The sequence below is a fragment of the Lathyrus oleraceus genome, chromosome 2, assembly GCF_024323335.1.
Source record: "Lathyrus oleraceus cultivar Zhongwan6 chromosome 2, CAAS_Psat_ZW6_1.0, whole genome shotgun sequence".
NCBI classification, from domain to species: domain Eukaryota; kingdom Viridiplantae; phylum Streptophyta; class Magnoliopsida; order Fabales; family Fabaceae; genus Lathyrus; species Lathyrus oleraceus.
This window is the reverse complement of record NC_066580.1, coordinates 410,133,562-410,158,908: the sequence shown is the minus strand read 5'-3', so window position 1 is coordinate 410,158,908 and position 25,347 is coordinate 410,133,562. Positions and strand designations below refer to the sequence as shown.

The 25,347-nt window shown below is 35.9% G+C and overlaps 2 protein-coding genes across 3 annotated transcripts; both read right to left on the bottom strand.

Annotated features, from left to right (window-relative positions):
- Window positions 1–1,034: 1,034 nt before the first annotated feature.
- LOC127123460 (uncharacterized) lies at window positions 1,035–1,812 on the bottom strand. Its single transcript, XM_051053678.1, has 2 exons — window positions 1,698–1,812; window positions 1,035–1,615 (listed from the first exon to the last, which is right to left on the bottom strand). The coding sequence occupies exons 1-2, from the start codon at window positions 1,810–1,812 to the stop codon at window positions 1,035–1,037; spliced, it is 696 nt and encodes a 231-aa protein (XP_050909635.1).
- Window positions 1,813–17,731: 15,919 nt separating this feature from the next.
- On the bottom strand, window positions 17,732–25,110 carry LOC127119779 (lysine-specific demethylase JMJ13). 2 transcript variants are annotated; one of them, XM_051050099.1, is made up of 11 exons: window positions 24,584–25,110; window positions 23,194–23,539; window positions 21,887–22,043; window positions 21,569–21,788; window positions 21,369–21,422; window positions 21,210–21,289; window positions 20,823–21,100; window positions 20,317–20,712; window positions 19,081–19,499; window positions 18,691–18,963; window positions 17,732–18,562 (listed from the first exon to the last, which is right to left on the bottom strand). In XM_051050099.1, the coding sequence occupies exons 1-11, from the start codon at window positions 24,584–24,586 to the stop codon at window positions 18,221–18,223; spliced, it is 2,568 nt and encodes an 855-aa protein (XP_050906056.1). In that variant the 5' UTR covers window positions 24,587–25,110; the 3' UTR covers window positions 17,732–18,220. The 2 variants fall into 2 exon arrangements, with proteins under 2 accessions (XP_050906056.1, XP_050906055.1); XM_051050098.1 differs by lacking the exon at window positions 24,584–25,110 and adding an exon at window positions 23,866–24,238.
- Between the last annotated feature and the right edge of the window lie 237 nt (window positions 25,111–25,347).

Here is a 25,347-nt window from a genome sequence, read left to right as displayed (position 1 = left end):
ACAATAGTACTCATGACCTGCCAACCTTTCCAACATCTGATCAATGAATGGTAACGGAAAATGATCCTTTCTGGTCGCCCAATTCAACCTCTTGTAGTCGATGCACACACGCCACCCCGTGATCGTCCTTGTAGGGAGTAACTCATTTTTCTCATTCCTTATAACTGTAGTCCCTCCTTTCTTTGGGACCACATGAACAGGACTCACCCAAGAGCTATCGGATATGGGATAAATTAACCTAGCATCTAATAGTTTAACAACCTCTTTCCTAACCACTTCCTTCATTACGGGATTTAGTCTTCTTTGTGGTTGCACCACTGGTTTGTGACCATCCTCCATGAGAATTTTATGCATACACACCGTAGGGCTAATTCCATTAAAGTCTTCTATCGCCCAGCCCATTGCACTTTTGTGCTTCTTCAAAACCTTGACAAGCTTGTCTTCTTGAGAAACCTATAGATTAAAGCTTATAATAGTCGGGCATTTCCTTTCGGGATCTAGAAAAACATACTTGAGATTTTCAGGCAATTGTTTCAGCTCAGCCACTTTCTTGGTCTCATCTTTCTTTTCCTCAACTTGGGGTTCCCTTAAGTTTTCCCATCGGAGTGATCGTGATCCCTTAAAGGGCGGTTGTGTTGCCATCATAGTTAACACTTCCCTTTCCTTTTCATCAACTTCTTGAGTGTCTTTAGAGATGGATAGACTTAGAACTCTCTCCAAGGGCAATTTTTGTTCACCTAGAGGATTTTCTTTCAGAACCATTTGATCAATCACCTATATGTGTTGACTGGTGGCCACATCATCTTTGTATTTCATGGTGTTACCCACATCAATTTTTAACTCTTCGTCATAAACTTTTAGAGTCATGGTGCCCTCTTCTATATCTATCAAACATCTCCCGGTCTCCAAAAATGGTCTACCAAGAATGAGCGGTATCTCTTCATCTTCCGGCATTTCTAAGATCACAAAGTCTACCGAAAACACAAACTTATCAATCTTCACAAGAACATCTTCCACCACTCCATAAGGTCTCTTCACAGAGTGGTCAGCAAATTGAGTGTCATTCTGGTATCCTGCACTTTATCAATCCCCAACCTCTTGTAGATGGATAACAGTATGAGACTCACACTTGCCCCCAAGTCTATAAGGGCCTTTTTGAAAGATCTATCCCCGGTAGTGCAAGGGATAGTTACCGAGCTTCGATCTTTTTTCTTTACCGGAATCTTCATACCCTGCAAAATAGAACTACAAGTTTCGGTTAGTACAATAGAGTCAGAGTCAGTGCTCCTCCTTTTTGAAATAATATCCTTCATGAATTTAGCATAAGAGGGCATTTTCTCAAGTGCCTCCAAGAACGGAATGTTAATCTCAAGCTTTTTGAACATCTCCAAGAATTCCTCGAAGTTCTTCTCATGTTGCTCTTTCTTCTTATTTCTTGTGGGGAAAGGGAGTTGGACAACCGGCTTTGATTCACTAACTTTTTCTTTAACCACTAGTTTAGGTACTGTCACCTCTTCACTAACACCCTCATTTTCTTTTATCTCCAAATCAACTTCAAGCAATTGGTCTTCTTGATCATCATCTTTTTTCAGGGACTTCTTTTGCCTTACCACTCCTTATGGTTACCGCACTCACATTATTATGCTCTCGTGGATTTGTAACTGTAGCACTCGGTAATGCACATGGTGTTTGCGAACCTGCGAGTTGTTGAGCAATCTGACTCATTTGCACTTCCATAATTTTTATTGAAGCACCAGTGTTTCTCAGATTACTTCTAGTCTCCTCTTGAAATTGTGAACTTTGAGCTGCCATTTTTTCAATGGCAATTTCCCAATCTGCTTTTCTTGGAACCTATTGTTGAAATTGTTGTTGGGATTGGTGAAACTGCTGTTGTTGGTAAGGTTGTTGTTGTTGTGGTCGATATTGTTGTTGTGGTTGCCTTTGATACTGGGTGGGCGCTTGCTTCTGAGCATTTCCTTGCTGGTCCTTCCAGGAAAAATTTGGATGATTTTTCCATCCAGGATTATACGTATTGGAGTAAGGATTGTTCTGCTTCAGAAAATTAATCTCTTCTACTTGTTGTGCATTTGCCACACAATGCATGGCGAAGTGAGGTCCTCCACAAATTTCACAACTAACAGCTTGAATAGGTTGGACCGATTGCACTTGTGCCACCGTTTGAGTGTCAAGAGTCATTTTCTTAAGTCTTCTCTCTACTTCAGCTGTTATTTGATCTTCCATCTTCACAACTTGATTGGCTAGCTTGAGATCAATGATACCTTCAGGTTGACTTACACTACGGTCATAGAGTTCCAGATGCTCATTTGCTGCAATGGCTTCAATGATTTTCTTTATTCTCGTGGCTGTTGTAAAATTTGTTGAGCCACCGGCAGTTGTGCCTATGAGTTGCTTAGTCTTCATTCTAAGTCCATTCACAAAATTTTCCATCTGTCCAGTTGCATCCATGTTATGAGTAGGGCATGCAACCAACAATCGCTTGAACCTCTTGTAAGCGTCTTCGAGTGACTCTCCTTCCTTCTGTTTGAAATTAACAATATCATATCTCTTGCGGATATACACAGAAGCAGGGAAGTACTCATTCAAAAATGTTGTCTCCATTTGTTGCCAAGCTGTTATGCTTCCCACGGGTAAAGAGTAAAACCACTCTTCGGCATCTTCCGACAATGTAAACGGAAACATCACCAACTTTTTTGCTTCCTCTGAGTGTCCCTCAATTTTTAACGATGTCGTCATGGTCAGAAATCTTTGTAAATGCTTGTTGGCATCTTCATTGATTTTTCCGGAGAACGGTCTCCTTTCGAGATGACGAATCGTTGAAGGGTGTAGCTGAAAGTGATCAACATTTACCGGTTGGTTCACAATTGTTAACCTTCCAGTAGGAGAATTTTCACCTCCATAATCACCCAGAAGTCTTTCCGCAGGAGGTGGTGGAGCTTCAGCCATTGGTTCAGAAACGGCTTCGGAGTCTTCCGAATGAACTGAAACAGCTTCTTCTTTTTCAGACTCAAAAACAATAGGGGTTGCTTTTGAAAGTTCCAGCCTAGCTTTTCGTCGTCTTGCACGCAATAATATTTCTGGTTTTACGTCAAAAAGAAATTCAGCTGAGGCCTTACCTCGCATACACAGATTAGACAATTATTAGAATAAACAATAATACACAAAAAAAAATTAGCTGCAGAGCAACAAAATTCCAATTGAATTATTTTTTAATTTATACTTTTGGCAGTCCCCGGCAATGGCGCCAAAAACTTGATCGGTAAAATAGCAAGTGTTCTATTTGCACCAATGTAGTAATAAAAAGGGAGTTATCCCGAGTATCGATCTCGCGGACTGCGTAGTAAGTACCAATATTTATAATAATTCAATTGAACAAAAGATCATATGGGGTTTGATGATTGTTTTCAAAAATAATAAGAACGAGAAATAAAAATATTAAGCGTATAAAAACTGTTTAACCGATATGAGAAAGAATGCTAGGGCCAGATGTATGAATTGCTTTGTAATAAACTTCTTCCATATTATATAACATATATGTTGTAATAATTTAAAACCGTTTCTCAAGAATTGTTTTCTCTAATTCCTTAGCCGAAAACCATTTAACAATAATTTCAATACTAATTCCTTAGTTATTCAAATTGTTGTTATGAAATGTGTAATTGATCAAGAATTAACGGTGACCACGGTTTGATCCTCATTCCTAAGTGATTAAACATGGGTTTTGTTATACAGAAAGCGATAAGGTGGTTTGTCCGACCTAAACCTTAACCAGAGATCAGAATTTCATTTGTCCGATAAAATAAAGCATTAAGAGCGCTGTATAATAATTTGAATTAAGAAAACATCGATGATTATAAGAACATAGATAAAGTATTCATACAGTAGCAATTCAGGGACACCCCATAGCATTGGGGAGTTTAGCCTCTCGTACTATTCAAAGACAGTAAATTACAAATTAGAGACATTATAATTTGTTGTTGATGAAGGTTGATCTTCAATCTCTTCCGATCTTGAAGATCTCTTATCCTCTTAACACTTTGCAAGCTCGCTTCTTCTTTTCGTCCCTTTTCTTCTACGATCCAAAAGTCATTTTCTCTATGCCAAAATTCAGACTAAATAGCTTTCAAACAACTAAAAAACATTGTGAAATGCCCAAACTGCCCTCCGGACGTACAAAGGGGTTAAAACATGAAAAATCAGCAAATGGGGCGAAATGGCCAACACGGGCCGTGTCAGGTGACACGGCTGCCCGTGTTGGCCTCACTGTAAGTCCATACTGCATCCCTTGCTGACACGGGCCGTGTCAGCTGACACAGGCACCCGTGTCAGCCCCCTGCTTTCTGGGTTTCCACTGGTTCTTTTCTGCACATGCTGACACGGACCGTGTCAACTGACACGGGCACCCGTGTCAGCCCCCTGTTTTAGTCATTTTTTCGCTTCGCATGATGTCTTTGACCTCCATTCTTCCGGTACACACTTTTCGGACTTGTTATTTGACCTGAAAATCAAACAGTACTACACAGAAACGCATAAAATGCGACAAAAAGAGAAGAACTACTAATGCAACATAAAACAAGCGGAAATTTATAAAATGCAATAAACTTAAGAAATCACTAAAATAAAGAGTAAAATGTTACCGATTCTTGAGGATTCAATGTTGGATAGATGATGAAAACTAAGTGTAAATGGTGATCGATCAACGGTGGTTTCCACCACCACCACCACGTGTTCTGATCCCTGACCCTTGGCTCTCCCTTTCATGATCTAATCTCATGCGTCCGTTTTAATTACTTGCTTTAATCCATTATGTTGCGCTGTTGACTTGAGCCTACCGTGCATCATCAGATCCAAGCCGTGCAGTGTGCCACGTCAATTAATGAATTGGATCCGATGGCTCAGCATTTTTGGTTTTATTTCATTTTCTCTTTATTTCCTTTTAATTCATTTCATTTTCAATAATTCATTAAAAATTCATTTGAGGTCAAAAAAATATGAGACCAACTCTAAAAAAATTCTTGAAAAATCTAGTTTCATATTATGATTTTTAATTATTTTTGTGACTTCATTTGATATTTTTTATGAATTACTTGGTTTTTAATGATTTTAATTCATTTCAAAATACTTTCTAACTTTTAAAAAATACAAAAACATTTTCATAGCATATATGGATCATGATAAGTCAACGAAAAATAGTCTCAATAATTTCTTGTTTGTTTTGAGATTATTTGAGATTTTAATTCATATTATGCTATTTTTGGTTGTTTTTAATTGATTGTAATTACTTTCTTACTTTAAAAATTTGTGAGAAAATTAGTCAAAGTTTGTTTGACTATGTTGAACCTATGAGAATTTAATTGGACTCATTGTAGTTGTTTTGAATTGAATTGGAGGTTCAACCTTGTTTGTTTATTTTTTATTTGTATTTTCTTTTAATTTAAAAAATACCAAAAAAATATTATTGACTTCTTGACTTGTTATATTGATTCTTCTTCTGTTTGGTGTTGATCAAGGTTGAATTGATTTAACTTTGATCAAATTCATTGGATCTTGTGATTTGAAAATCCTTAAGGATCATCACCTAGAAAGATGAATGAATTTGATCAAGGATGAGTTATCCCTTGATCAATTGGGATTGGTTGTTGACTTCTTACCCCCTCCCTTTCATCTTCATCCTTTTCTTTCCCTCAATGGCCAATGAGTTAAAGTCTTGAGGTTGGTCTTGACAAATAGGAGTTTAATCTTCTTTGATCCAAACCAAGCTTAACTTGATCCATGATCAAGTGAGTTATTTTGTGTCAAAGATAGGTTACTTCTCGGTCAAGAAAATAACCAAAAGTCAATACAAAGCCCTTCCCCTTTTGTTTGGCATGGCAAGTTTATGGAGCTTGGCTTACTAGTCATGATCTCTAACTTGTGTTCTTTGCCCATATTCTTATTGACCGACCTCAGATAGGTGTGGCTACTATATTAGTCCACTTACAATTGCTTAACATAGCGCTACATTGTCTTATGACAAGCTAACATAACCCTACTAACTACTAAGTTTAATTTGAGCCTTTTAAATTCTTGTCATTTACTTTTAATGTCATTTATTTCTTGCTCATTATTCATTTTTGATTTTTATTTTGCTCACTTGAGAACATATTTTATATTTATGTCATTTTTCTTTTGCTCATTTGAGCCCATTATTGTATATAAATATATTGTTATTTTGTGTTGTTTGTGTTTGTTTTGATGTGAACCAAAATAAAAAAGGAGAAAGGACTTAGAATTAGGATTCACCCATGCTTAAAGGAGTTCAAGAGCAACTAGGCCTCATGCCTTTAGAATGCAAAATGTGTTGAAGAGCAACTAGGTCTCATGCCTTTAGAATGCTAAAACTCAAAGTTGACCTCAAAGGACTTCTCCTCAAACTTATTCTTTGCACATTCCCTTTATTATGTTGTGAGCCTTTTTGATGTGTGCTTTTGTGTGATAGGAACCTCATCTTAAGATTGTGAAAAGAGGACCATTGTCATGAATAGCCAAGTTAAGAGACAAGCCAAATGGATATCCTAGGAGCTTGAATTCAAATTATTGATTACTTCTTTTGTGTGCTAAATCCAAAGGAAAGGAGCATCTTGAGTCATCTCTATGACTCCAAGAAAAGGAACTCCAAGGGTTATCTCTCCCCTCTTATCCTTGTTTGCTTTGGGAATAGCCCTTCTCTCTTTTCCCCACTCTAACCAAGCCAAAAATCATTTTCAAAACTTTGACTTTGTTTCAAATTAGAAACCTAGGCCTTAAGCCTTTGACTTTTCAAAACCATTTTCATAAATACTCATTGTAAATAAACTTTGATCCAACTTTGACCTCATTTTGTAAATAAATTTAACTTGTAAATATAACACATTTCAAGTTGTTTTTGTGGTTCCAATGGCCACTTGTTAAAACCTTTTCAAAAACATTAGTCATAGGTTTGAGTTATCATAGTGGTTGATGTAAATCTCACCTCATCCTTAGTGTTGGATTATAAGCCTTCCATGCTTATTATAGGGTTAACCCCTTACTAGCATGTTGAAGCCTTCCTCACATGGTGGATTGTTGGTTTAGGTTGAGTTTTCTCCCTTTGATAACAAAAGACCTTAAGGCTTTTGATTAAAATCAATTCACCAACCTTTGAAATTTTTACCACGAACTACGAGGTTTTGATCCTCCTTTGTGATGGTACGTAGGCAATGGGTTCATCCATTCAAACAACAAAACTTGTAAGTATAATCTAATCTCTTCTCATCCCTCCAATCTTTTGCACAAATCTTTTCACAAATACCAACCTATAACATATATTTGCAAAAAGGGTTCCCTTAGAGTACTAAGGATGTTTTGGGTGCGTAAAACCTTCCCATTTCATAACCAACCCCTTTACCTAGATCTCTGACATTTTTATTAGTTTTTGACTTGAAAAACTTCTTACTTGGTTTTTGTTCGCTTTTTAGCCTTTCCTTTGGACAAATAAAAGTGCGGTGGCGACTCGAAGTGTATGTTGACTTTTGGTTTGGTCAATAAACCTAAAGGTAACGAAAACCCCGCTACACCAGCCAAATGATAGCTTAAAAAAGTTAACCAATCAAAGGTAAGAAGAATATTAGCTAACTATCGGCCAAGTGATAGCTTAACAAAGGCAATAATCTCCAGGGACCAAAGTTTAACCCAGGAATAAACTGGAGAGAAATGGTCAAAGAAGACCCAATCCAATGAGGAAATAAACTCAATTGGGGATTAATTCCATCCAGATAATGAACTGGAAAGGAAAACTGAAACAAAACCTTCCACGAGGATCAAACTCCATGGGGAATTAGAAAGGATAAGCATTTTCTACTTAAGGTCGACACTCTATTAGAGAGAGGACGCACACACTCTCTTGGGATAAAAACACCAGAGAGTGGGGAAAACACCAAGAAATGCAAGATGCACGAATAAACACCATGATGTTAAGAATATGCGTATGAATATGTGTATCAATATGCTGACAAAACAGGCACAAAGGGTTAGACTGACAACACAATACAATGGATCCTCGACTAATCTCAACAAGGCGGAGATGCTACCGGAGATCTTTCTAGGGGTTCAGTTGAAGAAAAGCCCTGCAATTAATGATTAAAAGCCATCAAAGGAGCTAAATCATGATACAATACTTAAATCCTTATGGAGAGAGAAATGAAAGGCATTAATTGGAGACCCAAAGCTAATCTTCTAAAATCATGAACTCTTTTCCTAGGGAGGGAAAGGTTTGTCGGGGATAAAAAACATCCAAACAAACTCTGCTATGAAGACTTGTTGGCAACTTGCTGGAGATCTGCCATTCCCACAATCTCGTGTTGGGGAAACCGATGAGTCTTGGAAATATTCATAGGGAAAACCCTTAAGAGAACACTGAGCTCCGCTCTTCAAGATCTTACCATCCTTGAGATTGATGTTAACATTCCTCTTTTATATTCATAAATCAAGGAAAATATTTTTGTAAATTTTAAAAACACGATTGTTTATATATCTTTTGTTTCAAAATTTATTATCACAAACAAAATGAAATTTCCTAAACTAAAACAAGATAAGAACAGCAAACAAATAGGCAAAATGCTCAAATTTTATTGATAGAATAGTAGTCCGCAAATGGCGTGACTCCATGGATCATTACAAAGTTGAAAAATGGTAAGTACATGGAAATGGCTAAACTGAAATACAATGGCCAACATTCTCCCTAACAACTTTGAATTCCGTTATGCTCAAACTTCGGTCGAGGATGACTGAATGAGAATCTTTGATATGCATCGTTGCTTCAAATGATCAAGTCTGGCCTGATGTAGTTACTTGCCATAATCCCTAAATTTTGTCTATATTGCCCTTTCGGTTGTTCAATCTACCAGGATGATTATTTTTTGTTGATGTCTCTAACTTTTTCTTGGACCGCCCTTTCGGGTACTCCTGACTTTGGAGAAAACACTTGATATCATGATACCAAGGCTTATCATATGTAACTTCTTCTGCAGCAAACACATGAGCAGGCCTATCAAGGTGCATAATACTGATACTGGGAGCGTCATTCCAACGATTTATTTTATACATAGAATAAAAATTAGCCAAACCATCCTCCATTTGATTCTCTTCACGAGGTATATGATGAAACTCAACTTTGTTAAAGAAAGTTAACAACCTTCTTGCATAGTCTTTGTAAGGAATCAAGCCAATATGACGAGTTTCCCGTTCTCCTTTAATCTAATAAACCACCAAGGTTGAATCTACATATACATCAAGAATCTTAATTCTCAAAACAATGGCTTTTTCAAGACCCATGATACAAGCTTCATATTCTGCCACGTTGTTCGTACAATCAAACATTAATCTTGCAGTGAAAGGGATATGAGAACCCTGAGGAGTAATGATGATTTCCCCAATTCCATTACCATAACCATTAAAAGCTCCATCAAACACTAAACCCCACCGGGATTCAGGCTCTGGTCCTTCTTCAGGCAATGGTTCATTATAATCTTTAGCTTTTAAGTACATAACATCTTCATTAGGGAAGTCAAACCTAATGGATTGATAATCATCAATTGGCTGGTGAGTCAAATGATCTACAAGAATACTTCCTTTAATCGCTTTTTGAGTACGATACTCAATATCATATTCAGACAATAGGATCTGCCAATAAGCAATCCTCCCAGTCAAAGCAGACTTTTCAAAGATGTACTTAATTGGGTCCATTTTGGATATCAACCAAGTGGTATGATTAATCATATATTGGCGTAGACGTTTGGCAGCCCAAGATAAAGCACAACAAGTCTTCTCAAGCATGGAGTACCGGGACTCACAATCTATAAACTTGTTACTCATATAGTATATGGCATGCTCCTTTCTACCAATTTCATCTTGTTTTCCAAGTACACAACCCATGAACTCTTCTAACACAGTTAAGCACATGATCAATGGTCTTCCTTCCACTGTAGGAGACAATATATGAGGTTCAAGAAGATACTCCTTGATGCTATCAAAAGCGTTCTGGAAGTCTTATGTCTAAACACATCCTTGATTTTTACGGAAAAGCTTGAAGATATGCCCAAATATGGCATACATGTGAGATACAAACCTGGAGATGTAATTCAGACGCCCGAGAATGCTCTGACTTGCTTTTTTGTCTCTGGTGTAGGCATCTTCTGAATAGATCTTACTTTATCAGGATCTACCTCAATACCTTTCTAGCTGACAATGAAGCCCAACAGCTTTCCTGAACGGACACCAAAAGTGCATTTATTAGGATTCAAGCAGAGTTTAAACTTTCTCAAACGCTGAAACTGCTTTAACAAATACTCAACATGATCTTCTTCAGTCTTCGACATAGCGATCATATCATCTACATAGACCTATATCTCTTTGTGCATCATGTCATAAAAAAGAGTAGTCATGGCTTTCTAGTACATTGCACCAACATTCTTTAAACCGAAAGGCATCGCTCTATAGCAGAATGTTCCCCAGGGTTTAATAAATGTTGTATTTTCCATGTCCTCGGGTGCCATCTTGATCTGATTATAATCGGAAAAACCATCCATAAATGAGAAGATGTTAAACTTAGTTGTATTATCTACAAACATGTCAATGTGTGGCAGAGGAAAATCATCTTTTGGGCTAGCTTTGTTCAAGTCTCTATAATCAACATGCATCCTAACTTTGCCATCCTTCTTTGGAATAGGTATAATATTGGCCACCCATTGAGGATACTCATAAGTAACAAGGAAACCATAATTAATCTGCTTTTGAACCTCCTCTTTGATCTTAACAGCCATATCAGAATGAGTTCTTCTCAACTTCTGTTTTAGTGGCGGACACTCTGGCTTCAATGGTAATCTATGCTCCACAATATCAGTATCAAGACCTGGCATATCTTGATAAGACCAAGAAAACACATCCACATTGTAAGACCCTAATTTTAATCCCTAAGATCCCTCATGCCATCTCATTAACTTGGCATTTGCATTTTGGCTCTCAAAAGATTTGAAATGAATGCAATATGTTTCTCTATTTATAGGGAATGAATTAGGATCCAAATACGTGTGGAAAGAAGCTCAATTCATACAAAACGAATTTGATTAGAATGTGAGAAAAGTGTGACTTGCAATCTATCAAAACTCAGCCAAAACATGCATTTTAAGAGTCAACTAACTTTTGGAGACTTGGTTAAAGATGTTTAGATCCAAAACGTGTGGTAATTTAGCTTGGAATTGAGATTAGTGAAGTTCGAATTTCGGATCATGGTGATTTCTTCAGTTTCAAGTCACCATGTTCAACTCAATTGGGCATCTTGCTCGTGAGTCTTTTTGATCCCATTCTTCTTGCAATTGGTTGACATCATATCAAAGATTACAATATGCCAAGAAAGGTTGCATTTGGATGCTTGAGCACAAAGTTGTGGCATGTTGAAGTTGGCACGAAAACCTGGTCATGTATCTTAGAAAAGTCTTAGTCCCAAGTGGCTGAAAATGACTTGTAATGTTTCAAAGAATTCCATGGCATTCCAAGCATAATTTAACTTTGATCCTTGAAGCAAACTTGTAGAGAGCATCAAAAATGATATTGTGAAAAAAGAATCAACCTCAAATGTTAAAAATTGAAGAAGTTGTAATCCTTGAAAGTTGAGAAAAAGTCACTTGAAAATAGGTCAAATTTCACTAAGTCTACAAATGACCTATAATGTCTTCAAACGTTTGATGCTCCTACAAGCATAATTGGCTCTTGTCATGTAAATAGACATTGTAGAGGATATTGAGAAGAGTCATATTCAAAAAGAAACATTCAAAAATGTTGAGAATTAAAGGAGTTGTGATCCTTTGAACTTTGACTTCAAATGGTTGACTTTTTGGTCAAACTTCTTGGAATAAACTTGTGTACTTGGAATTTTCTTGCATTTCAAGGTACATGGATGATCATATGAACTCAAAATAATATGTCCTTAAATGTCTCTTGATTAAATTGCTCAAAGTTTAAGGTAACTTGTTAAAGATGGCATGGAAATAAACACATGAACCTTTGACTTTTTTTTAGGAATAAGAAACAAAACTTTGAGATACTCTTGATCAAAATGAGATTGCAAGATGCTTGAGAACCTTAGAGATAACGTTTTGAGAGATAAGCACCTTGAGAATCAATGGTTGAACATACTTTGACTTGAGGAATCAAAGAAACCCTAGCTGAGGAACCATGTTTGATGCTCTTGATGAAAAGCCATGCCTTGCACAATAAACTTAAAGAAAACAAGACATATTTTTTCTATTTTTATTAGTGGTTAGATAAGTAATGAACATGTAAACAAAAAGGTGTTTGGTGATCCCTGCAAAGAGCAAAACCCAAAGATGAGAGGGAGAGGACCAAGATGTGATCTTGTTTGTATACACGGATGAAAATGATAAGTGGGATCTTAGGGTTAACAATTAGGTTATGACATTTATATAGAATCAAAAATTATTGAAAGTATGAGCTTTATGAGGAAGGTTATCACAAATTGTGTTAACCATGCTGAAAGCAATGCACTATAGGATCGATACAGGGCCTGGTCAAATTACTAATTCAAATTCCTCAAGAAGATTTCTTATAAGGTTGTTCTGGAAAATTTTCTCACCCAAATTCTCTGAAATAATGACGTGAATGAATCGAATCAAAGCAAATGCCACGCATGACGGCGTATGTTCAAACACGAATTCGATATGATTTCAATATAACAGAAATAGAAATAGAATAGCACAACCACGCATATAATATTCACACAATAATTACAACAATCCTTACAACTAAAACAGCCAGCAAAGGAAATCACAGAAAAGATAAACTAGCAATCGAAACCGAAATGTAAACAACATAAACAGAATGCGCAAAATGGCGAGGTGATAATCAAATCGCAATTGTTACCGGGCTGCTAAGTTATTGAAATTGTGAATCAAAATGAAATTGACAGTGTGATGTTGAGTTGCTGCGTGACTGGAAAATGGTGCTTTCCGGAGAAACGGTGGTGTTTGGAGGATTTCGGCCGCATGAACAGTAGCAGGGGCCAATTTTGTTGTAAAAGTGTATTGTTGTGGATAGAGGAAGACGGGCCAAGGGTGGTGGGATCTTTTTTTACGGTGGTTTTATGGAGGTTATGGGATGGTGGGTATGTTAGAAGAAGGGGGATATGTGAAGATGGAAGTTATGTTTTTGCAGGTTGTTGAAGGTCGTGTATCATGAGTATGAGGGATGGTTTTGTGTGGTTTGAAAATTAAAATGAGGGCTTAGGCGTGTTACAAGTTGTATGGTGGTGGTGAGCATATGTGTTATTTGAAGGAGGAAAAAGTTAACAGTTCATGGTGGTCGCTGGCCGGAGTTGGCCGTGAGTTGTGGGTTGAGGTTTGTTCACGATTTTGTTTGTGAACTCGCCATGAGTTGTGGGTTTTGGAAGGAGTTATGGTGGATTTTATGTGGGAGAGTTGAAGTTTATGTGCAAGGAAAAAAAGTGGGTGGTTTTGTGTTGGTTTTGTGAAGAAAAAGAAGAATAAGGTAGGCGTGAGGAATAGTATTTTTAGGTTACCAAAAGAGAGAGAGAGGGGGGAGAGAGAAAGAGAGAGAGAGAGAGAGAGAGAGAGAGAGAGAGAGAGAATAATGTTCTTCTCTTTGAACGGTTTTTTCTATTTATTTTCTTTATGGTTTTTCGATGCAATGAGAGAGATCCTCATAAGTTGGTGCGTCGTGTGTGATGTTTTATATGTGTGAGTTTCCTCCTTTTCTTCATCAGCTAACCATTAGTATGTATGTGATGAGTTTAGGGTTTCTAAATTTAACTATTTCCAAAAATGTCCCTTTATATTTTGTTTTAGTATAAAAAAAAGTTCTAAATTGAAAATGAAAAAAAATTCAAATAATTGTTAAAATAAAATAGAATCAAAGTAACTATTTAATAAATTCTAATTATTTTTTCTTGATATTTTGACTAAAAAATAAAAATAAAAGGAATTAAAATCAACAAAAATCAGGTGCGAAAATACGCGAAAAAATAAAATGAACGCATTAAAATGATCTACCGAAATAAAGTTCTAGAAAAAAAACAGATAAAAATAAAATTAGTAAAAAAAGGTTCGGTTGAAAAGGCTCAGGCTGATCAAAATGCGAACACAAACGGAATCGAAAAAACAAATGAGCATGCCAGGTTGAACTACACAAACCGTATATCGTTAAAACTGACAGCTACAAGCCCGATCTCAAAATTTTCTGCCCGTTAATTTTACGCGCAATTGAGAATCATTTCAATCGGTTTGTCTATGAAATGTTATTCTAGTCGACTTTCTAAGCGTTATGCTGGAAGTAATGCATGTCATGATATGCAGATGATGCAAATGTCATGATGAATGTGTATATTTATTGATTGAGTGGTAAAATTGGGGTATGACAGAGAGCTAACATACTTCTTAGGATTGCAAATCAAGCAAGTCGGAGAAGGAACTTTCATAAGTCAAACGAAATATTGTTTGGAGCTTCTAAAGAAGTTCGAGATGAAAGATTCAAAGAGTATCTCAAAACCAGTGGCTTCAAATGTTCTTTTTGACAAAGACGAAAAAGGAGTAGATTTCGACGTAACCATGTATAGAGGTTTAGTCGTATCCTTACTCTATTTAATTGCAACTAGGTCCAATATCATGTTTAGTGTGTGTATGTGTTCTAGATATCAAGCATCACCTAAGGGTTCCCACTTTAAGATCGTAAAATGTATTTTGAGGTATCTTAACGGAACCTCTCATCACAGTCTTTGGTATCCTAAATGTAGTGCTTGTAGCTTAGTAAGATATTCTGATTCCGATTTTGCGGGGTGCAAGTCGGATAGGAAAAGTACTGGTGGTACTTGTCATTTATTTCGAAGTTGTTTAGTTTTTTGGCATAGTAAGAAGCAGCATAACGTTGCTCTTTCTACCGCCGAGGCTAAATATGTAGTCGCTGGTAGTTGTTGTGCATAAGTCTTATGGCTAAAGCAACAATTATTAGACTATGATTTAAAACTTTTTTGTGTTCTGATTAAGTGTGATAATACTAGTGCAATAAGTCTCACTAAGAATCAGGTACTTCATTCACGGACCAAACACGTTGAGATCCAACACCAATTTCTTATAGATCATGTGGAAAAAGAGGATGTTGTTTTTGAATACGTTAACACAAAAAGTCAACTTGCTTACTTTTTTACAAAATTGTTTTCATCGGATTCCTTTCACAAGATTTTTAGGGATTTGGGAGTCTTAGACTCTTCATGTCTTAAATAGAATGAGTATTTTGTTTAGTTTCATTTGCTATATATGTTTTGTTTTCACTAACACTATTTTGTAGTAAATCATAGATTTTACTGAACTACAATGGTATGTCTCTATAACCCTTGTGTTCAGTTTACATTATTCTATGTGTTTGTTCTAGAGTTATGAATTGGTTTGCTTATTTCCTCCTTATCTTACTCATTCATCTCTACCTTATGTCTTTGATTGTTTTTATTTGCATTTAAGTATTTTAAACGTGTGTTGCTAAGTATCTGCATTTGAGCTTTTGTATACTTGTTCATGCATTATTTATGATTGTTAATACATACTTTGACATTCAAGTTTGATCACTTAATTATTAGTTGTTGGATGTTGGTGTTGCATGTCTATTTGCATTGTGTTGCTTGTGACATGTCTATCTTCGTGTTCAGTATGAGATTATTGTTGTTGTATATTCTTCTTAGGTGTTCAGCTCATATGTTTATTGGAATTATTTGTTGGTGGTTGTTTACTTTATTTTAGACGCATTTCGATCTATCTCTTTTTAATGTTGTTAAGGGAGAGAAGTTGTAATGGGTCTAGAATTTGTTTTATGCGTTTTTATATTGTTAATGGTTCGTGTGGAATGTTTCGGGGGGAGCATAAGCATTTTTCACGTTATACTCAAAGTCGACTCAATTCAAAGTGAAAGCTTGCAAAACATCAAAAAGGGGGAGATTGTAGCTGCATGTCCTTAATTCATTCAGGGGACACCTATATCTGTTTATTTTGTTGTTTGTCTTATCTCTTTCATCTTTGATTTAATTTCGATTTATTGAGTCTCTTTCATGATTACATTTCTCGAAATTAAATTTGAAATTGAATATAGATGCAACAGAATCACCGCTTCTGGACAGACGAGTTAACAGCAATTGCAGACACCCAATTATATGCACGGGAATTACTCATTTTCTCTTAACAGCGGATCGTCTTCTTTAAAACAGCGCGCACATTAAATTGTGATTCCAACTGATTACTTATCTTTTAGATAATTCAGCTCTAGTTGGGAATTTATTGAACCTCAATCTCTAACCAAACACCAGTTGTATCTTTAATGGAACATTTATTTTCCATATTTTTCGCAAAGCCCTCAAAGTGACAGACAGTAACATACATAACATGCTTTTACAGAGAATTCATGTTTGTCACGCAGCCACATATAGTATATATTAATAACATGATTAATGTATATGTTAAAATCTATTGGTAGAGTTAATGTTAGAAGAATGGTCTTTTTCAAAAGCTACGAATAAGTACCTGAAAAGACCTTGATGCTGATTGTTTTTATATCTTCCTCCAGACAACCGTCTTAAATATTTTGGAGCTCTTTTTGGAACCAAGAGTAGGTTAGTTATAGTTTAAATACGAGAAAATAAACAGAAATTATATTTAATCACGATGTAACCTTTTTATATATATTTTATGAAATTCTATTTATCTTTAGTTTAAATCTGACATGATAAAAAACTTTATGAGATTTTATTTATCTATAATTTAAATTTTGATAAATTTAATATTAAAATCGGACAAATTTTAGATCCTGTGCGAGAGGTAGCTTGCACGCCATTAATAAGGGTTGGTTCTAATACCAATTATATTTCCAATATCTCTTTTTATTGTATGGCCCAGCTCTGCTTGTCTTTTTTTTTCTTAGCGTATAAAAATATAAACACTTGGAAAATAAAATATATACAACCCAAGAGGGGTGTAGATCCTCTCCCGTGTAAATTGTGTGCAGTGGAATATTAGCCCCACATTTTTTTTTACCTAACACACTTTGATAAAAATGAAGGGTGATGATATTAACTGCACACTCTCCGGTAAAAATTTCACTGGAGAGGATCCCCTCCCACCCAAGAGGTTATATATTTTGGAAAATATTCATATGAAGGCATAACCAAATTTGTAACTTGAAAACATATTACCTAACTATGCCAATAAGACAAACTTAAAAAGAAACCTATGTTCAAGCAAGGTATAACAGTCGCATCATATTAGCTACCGAAAACGTAGGAATATTATTACCCCTACTCCTTACTCCGATGTATAACAAGATTTGTATTGCTTGAATTGTAAGTTATTCTTGAGGTATTGAAAGAAACATTAGTATATTACAGATGTGCTAGGTTGACACTGGAATTCTTACACCATATATACATCGTTTCCATTTCAAACCATATATAAGCAACAACAAAAATTATTAAAAAAAACAAATGCAAGTATAACCGTATTTATTTATATACGGTGTGGTTGTAAACTTCGATGTAATCCTAGCATTTCTCAATATATTATTACCATTATAGCATAACCATAACATCCTTGAATTGCATAAAAACAAGCATATTATTCGAACATAACCTGCGACAATGAAAGCTAGCAAATGATAGAAAGAACTAATTTGAATTTTATTGATGTAGTTTTAGGCACGGGGACCTATTTCTACAAAAAGAATGAATTAACGTCAAAAGGGGAAGCAGCTGACAGCATTTTAATAACAAAACAATGTAGGGACCCATGTTGCTAACAAGAACTAAACAACTGATCAGAAAGTAAACAAATTTACACTGAAATAACGAAACACTAAGCCAATTTCTAACTTTCTAGTTTTGCAGGTCGGTCAGGTTCACCCAGCGAAGTAGGAAAAACACCCCGGCCAGAGAACCCAAAGGATCGCCACCAGTGCAGATGGCCCAAATGTTAGGGCTTGTCTGCACAAAGAATTTAAATTCTTATCCTAATTGGTTAAATACATTGCAGCTGCTTCCAGAATCAATCATTTGGATTTTCTGTATTGTTAGAAAGCCATTTAGCTAAAATGAAGTTAGCAATGTCAGACTCTCGCAATCTATTTCAAAAGGCAACTTGAAACTTCAATTCAACCTGCTCTCTAAGCCCAAAAATGAAGGGCCTCGGACTTTAAGTCGCTTAGACCCAATCTCAATGGATGGCGCTTCTCTATAAGTTTGCTGAAACTTCTCTCTCCGGTGGTGATTTTGTTGCATATGCATACTTACTTCCTCATTGCCTGACTTTTTATATCTAACAGGAAGGGGAGTGTCATTTCCCCTTGCAAATCTGTCCTTGGAGGAAATTCCAATATCAACTTTACGACTAACTGGGTTATATTTATAACTTGATTCACTGGTTCTGACATTCATTTGTTGCCGGTTGCTTTTTCCTTCAGGAAGGACTTTCTTCAAGCGTTTAAGTCCCTGCTCATATGGATCAAAATTAGACAGTCAATTTTCTAAAGATGGAAAATATTGGAAATATGTGACAAGAATATCCGGCAGATTTACATGATGGACTAATTAAATCAACTATGAGACTATTTACACACCTGCTGCTCAGAATGTTTCGCAGTCACAACCTTCAAATTTCTTTTCTCTGCTTTTAGAGAGGCAGGGCGTTTTACCCTAAATATTCCTGAATCAGAATCATCGCTGTCATTATCCACTATAGGCTTCACATCAGGTTTCTGAAGATCATGCACTTTAACCGAGCTTTCATACCGAGCAGGGAATAGTGAAGATCCGCATGCATTGTTGGATATTGTTTCACCAAGTTCTTTGCAATCAATAATGCCCACTTTCAAGTTAGTCTGCACCTCAGCCTAAAGAATGCAGGGCGTTAGTTTATTTAACAATAATAGCAGTTCAAAACCCCAAGCAGTGTGGGACAGTGACAAATTGTCAATATTAAAGCACATTTGTATTTTTTTTTAACTTACATCTTTATTAGCAGAGGAACACTCAAGATGTTCTGAAAGAGAACAAAGAGTGGATGCAGCAGAAAAGGAAACCTCAGACCCTTCTGGTTTATGGTTTTCTGAGTAATGTCCTAATACAAATTGACTTTGTGTGTCACACTCTTGATTATTTGTCGACTGTTCTGGAGTTGTATAAAACTCCATCATATAATCAAATTTAAGCTCACAGTATGGTTCATATCCACTTGCTTCAGCTCTCTGAAACATATCTGACAAAGGATATGAATACATATTTTGTTCACTTTTGGATTGCTTGCCCATCTCATCCAATATCCCATCTTCCTGCTCAAACATCTTGGCTGTAGCTTCCATGTCCCCGATATCATCTCTCAAATATAGAGTGTACTTGTTCCCACAGCTGAAGTCAAGAGATTTAACATCTGAAATTTCAAACTATAGACATTAAATACGAGGAAGTTGTATCACAAAACACATGAAAACTAATGAAGTAAAAAGTTCAATGTTAGGAACAAATTTATCTTATGGTCTAGAATTGAGATAATACAGTATTCATCACTCCCCTCTAGTCCACATATAGTCCAGACACATTGATTCTTAAATGAATCTAATAAGTAAACTTTTTCTTATATTAAGGACCAAGGGTATTATTATGCAGCAAGATAATGACAGTAAATGGCACTAGCATGACAACCAGACATATGGCAAATAGTATTAAGGCATGGGAGCAAACAAGCAGGTGACAACCAAAGATCATTATGGAATAAGGGGACGTAGATTATTATGACTTTGGGAGATATTCCACATTTTACCATTACTTGAGAGGGCTCCTATTATATCTCAGACACACACACACTCGTATATAGTTGGTAAGAATGCTTTTAAATTTTATTTATTTTAAAATTAAAAAATTAAAACACTGTAAAAATATGATAAAATGGGGTAAAAGTGGGAGGTTATAGTTGGTAAGTATAAAAAAATTAGTATTACCAAGGAATTTAAGATCAGGAATCAATATTATCCATAAAGGAAAAAAAATTAAAACATTGAAAAAATAGAGTAGAATGAGGTAAAAGTGGGAAGTTATAGTTGGATTTAAGATCAGGAATCAATAATATCCATGAATGTTTTTTCACATCTTGTATTAAACATGAATATTGAGTTCCCAAGCTCACTTTCCCAAAATGATTTTGCATGCATTGAAGCACACTTGGTAAAATAGCATTGAGCAAAGCTTACCATGACGTAGGCACACAGGATGCATGTGACAGCTGCAGTCAACATAAGCAATGTAACAGTCACGTTTGCACAGGCTACAGAGAATTGTACCATGCGAATGTGAAGAAACACTAGTACACGCCCTTGATTTCATTAGTAACCAACTGGCACAGTGCTGGAAACGCAACAAATTAATGAAAGATATCTTTGTTCTATTAGGAGAAATCAAGTCTGGGGAAGGAAAGTCCGAATCTTCAAATTCCACGCATGAATGAATAAGCATAGCTTCTTTGCAAAGAAGTTCTTCATGGGGCAGTAAAGGAACCCTGTTAAGAAGTGCATATCGCCGGCTCGCAATAGCCCCAAGAGGAAACCAATCATCAAGTGCAAAATTCACTGCTTCTCCACAGTTGAAACCTAGAATTTCATTGAAAATATGTAACATTAATATTTAACATGCATTAAATGGGTGATATCAGGAAAAGATTTCATTCCTGGAATAAAATAATTGAAAAGATTAAACTAACCATGACTGAAGCCTGCATGATACGCTCTAGGGAAGGTTATTACGAACTCTCCTGGCTTTTGAACAGCTTTATAGACAGGGACTTTATGCTCCAACAAAATATTAGGCGGAAATAAAGTTGTTTTCCCCAGGAGAACATCAAAGGCTCCATCTTCCCCATCACTTGACAAAATATCAGTAGTGTACACATGTTCTCTAACCACCCTTTCAAATTCCAAAGCTGCGTGACCAGGGATACCATACCATGTTTTTGATGCCCCGCAATGCTGATAATTAATGCTGCCATTACCATATAATATATCAATATCATTAAATATGCAACTAGAGAAGGAATTATTTGATTGTGATAATGCTTCGCTGTTATAATAACTAGTTAATACAACTATACCTGTACAAGTAATGATCCTCCACGTGCCACGCAAACATACTAAACAGCATTCCAATATAAAGCATGGGTTCTGTTACTCCCTGAAATAAAGCCCAATATAAGACACCCAAAAAATAGTATATAAATGGTACAATTGATAAAGATAAGAAATTGTCATACCGGAATTGAAGTTTCCAAAAGACGCAAAGTTGATTTGGGCAAACGGGAAAGATTCTAAAATAATAGAGAGGAAGTATTTAGTAAGTTAATTGCAAGATCCGTCATTCAGTTAAAATAATGTCCCATTTGTTAAATAATTAAATAAAAGACAGGTTAACAAAGAAAATGACCAAATATAGAAGAGCTAGTAAGTTTAACACCTTTAAATTCCATTTGCTGTTCCCAAGCTGATCAGTAGGAGAAGATGAAAAGGCACTACCATCAACATCACATGCATATTCAACAGTGTCCATTTTCCCACAACCAATTTCATGCCAAAACTCCTTTTCCAAGTAAGTGGCTGGAAGACATCCAGAGCTGCAATATCTTCGTGCAAAAACCTTGTTCGCCATTTTCTCATAATCGCGGAATGTATAATTTCTGATTGAATTACAATTGTATTAATTAGTAATTAGAAATTAGAAATGTTATATAATGTTGAAATTGCAAATATTAACATGGCCCACTAGAGCACCTACCTTCCACTCATAAAAAAGGTGACTTTGTCTTCAGTGTCCCATTCAGCAAGGCGAAGGGGCTGTACTCTAGTTGTAAACTTGAATCCTGCTTTCTCTTTCATTAAAACAACCCCAGCAGGTACAGAAGCACTCAAAGGCGAAACAATCTTGCATATACCTAGAATTTACGAAGATTCAAATAAAAAAGTTAAATTATAAGTCTATCACTAGTGATTTCATCTATCCTTTCCCTAGAGAGAAGACGTGATAAATAACATGCAATGCAAGGCAGAAATTGTCATTTCATTTCATTAAGTTGAATCAATAACCTCTACTATTAAAATTTCAAATTATCAACGGCAATCCCATAATCATCTTATCAATACTGATTTCATCTATCCTTTCCCTAAAGAGAGAAGACGTGATAAATAACATGCAATGCAAGGCAGAAATTGTTATTTCATTAAGTCGAATCGATAACCTCTACTATTAAATTTTCAAATTATCAACGGCAATCCCATAATCATCTTAACAATAACAATAATAGTTGCAGGGAAGATGAGGCAGTGAAAAACTTGGGAAAATATTTGACAAGAGGGAAGGTGCAAGAGAAGATAGTGAAAAAAAAATCATTTTAACATTTAACAACCACCTACAAACCATGTCAGTATGTCTATTGACTTTTAAGTTTCAATATTATTCTCTCGCTAATGTTAACATCGACAAACAACTACAATTTGTTTATAGAGAACACCATCCTAGACCATAAATACCACATTCAAATAAGGAATTTCCAGAAAAAATCAGTTCTATTAATAAAATTATTTGAACTACTACATAAATAAATGTTAAGGAATCTTGCAATAAGTGGGAATCTTGCACTAAGTGTGTTTTTTAAACATCAGCTTCATGAGTAAGTTAAAAAACTTCCATATACCAATTCTTTTCAGAAATTCTCTCTACTTCCATAATCATCTATAAGCTTATGATGATTTTTCTATAAGTAAAAGTTTTGTTAATTGAAGCTCCCCCATGATAGAATCTAATCCAAACTATGCTTGAAAGGCTAAAAGCATAAAAGTATATTGATCACTTTGTAAGTGCACGTGGCTGGATATGGGGGTTTGCAGAGTACTCTCCACATCATTCAATAGTTCCATCCCTTACAAATGATCTACACCAAAAAGCCAGATTAACAAAATGGCAAAAGTATGAGAATGCCAAAACTTGGGCACATGTTAATGCCCAGGTTTACTGATTAACTAATATGAAAACACCAGTGCAAACAGCTAACATTAGTACACAGTAGAACTAACCAAACTCCATACCATATTTAGAAGCTTCTGGAGCTATCTTCTGCAAGTAAATCAAAGGATCTTCAAATTCCTCCTTCGTTGGAGAATAAACAGGACACTCTGGAATGTTTTCAGTCCATTCCAAATCACTTGTATCAAACTTATCCACCTTCCGTTTGAAAAAGACATCCGGAGCACTGTGCAATTTTGTGCCGCATGAAGCTGAAGCTCTCAAAGCATCTCCTCCACTTCTATTCATCATGTTAGCAACACTAGTCTGAGAGGCAGCAGCGGCTTGTGCACGCTGAAGCCTTTTACGTTTCAAAAATTCTAACCCATTTCTAGCTTCCTCGGATAATCGCATTCTTCCTCCTTCTACCTGTTAGATGTTTCACATTTTCACACTCAGATTGGAATGTACTCAAATACAAGGATAACTTTTAAGGCAAACAGGTAAACACAATCATGTCACAGATTTACAGTAATTTGAAATACAATACATACAACCAACAATAAACAGACTGAAGCATTTATATTGTTGGCACCCCCAGAACTTTGAATTACACAGCAAAAAAAACATGTGAAACATTGCCCTGGTGATTCTTGAAGAATGAACCAAGGGAGGTCAAAGCAAGGCATAATTTCTGATGCTTTAGCTTACTACAGTTGGCAAAGGATGCAGTTCAACAAGGGAAAGGAATAAACCTTGAACGCAAACAAACTCAAAACAACCCTAGGGCAAAATGAATGAGATGTGCTTTGAAATATTATCATTGAGGAGTCAATAACTTGATGATCAGGGTACATTTACCAGCTATGTGAAAACTGCTTTCAAAGTCCAAGGGAAAGCACAATCACCTGACCCGGGAAAAGTAACTACTAAGAGAGTCAAAATAATCATCCGAATATAGAGAACAACGTCGCAAAAGAAATAGTCAACAAAAATTATCCTATAGAAATAGAACAGAAACATTCAAATAATGCATGCGCTGAAATTTAAACAGTCTATTACTCCTATCAACATCTTTATTTTCCACCTCATTAAACACCACCACACAAAAAGTAGCATCGGTCATACAAATTTCAAACAAAAAAAAAGTAAAGGGCGCAGAAAACTGTTAATCCTTGATTAAAATAAATTTCTGAATTCCTATTCATAATTTTAGAATTTCGACACGGAAAAAAAATTTACCTCGGTCATTCTGATAAAAAAAATTCTAAACAATTTTAGATAGACAAAATCATTATTCAAGCCAATAAAATGAGAGAAAACGTATCGAAACCGTTAGAAAGTATAACAATGTCCGAGATCTGAACGATAAACAGAAGGAAGATACATTTCATAGAGAATTTCAAGCATTCATGAATCAGAAACGAAACAACAACACGAGACGAAAAATTCATCAAAACGCGATTAACCTACCATTTCATTACGAAGTCGCTCCCTGTAGGTATCCGTCTTCGTTAACTAGAACGAGAAATCACAAGCAAAAAGAATAACCAAACCGAAACGAAATCGCAGAGCCAAACCCTAAATCACGATCCTGAATGTTGCAGATTAAAAGCTAGCCTTATAAGACAACAAGGCTCGCCACATTCTCGAACAACGCCGTATACGAGACTTATACCGCGTGACAGAGAGATCCAGCGCCTGGTAGGAGCAACCACGGGAAATTGAGAGTGAATGCAAGCGTCGCAATCGGAAGACCGTGACGAGCTTCCTACTAAAGCGAGGAAAAACGACGAAAAAATCGAAAGCGGTTTCACGGCGAACGGAAAAGGTTTTCCGACGAGAAAAAAAAACGGAGAGAAACAGTGAGAGGAGAGAGAGGAAACAAAAGGTTAGCAAACCGAAAAAGAGAAAGGAAGTGATAATTTATATAGTTTTATAGTCCAAAATAATTAATCGCTTTATTAGCTCTGAAAACCGAAATATATTAAAAGGCTTTTTATTTTATTTTATTATTTTCTTTACGGGTTTGTTTGGTTAATAAAATAGTTAAATGAAAGAAACTTTGAGGAGAAGTAGTGGTGGTTGTTAGGTGGTTCAACGAAACAAACACGCCGTCCAAATTGCAAAACGCGTTTTGAATGTAAACACGATTTAAGATAACGCCGTTTCGAGAAATGACGGAATCAGTCACCGTTACTGTTACAAGTATTTATTGGCGGGTACAAGAATTAAAG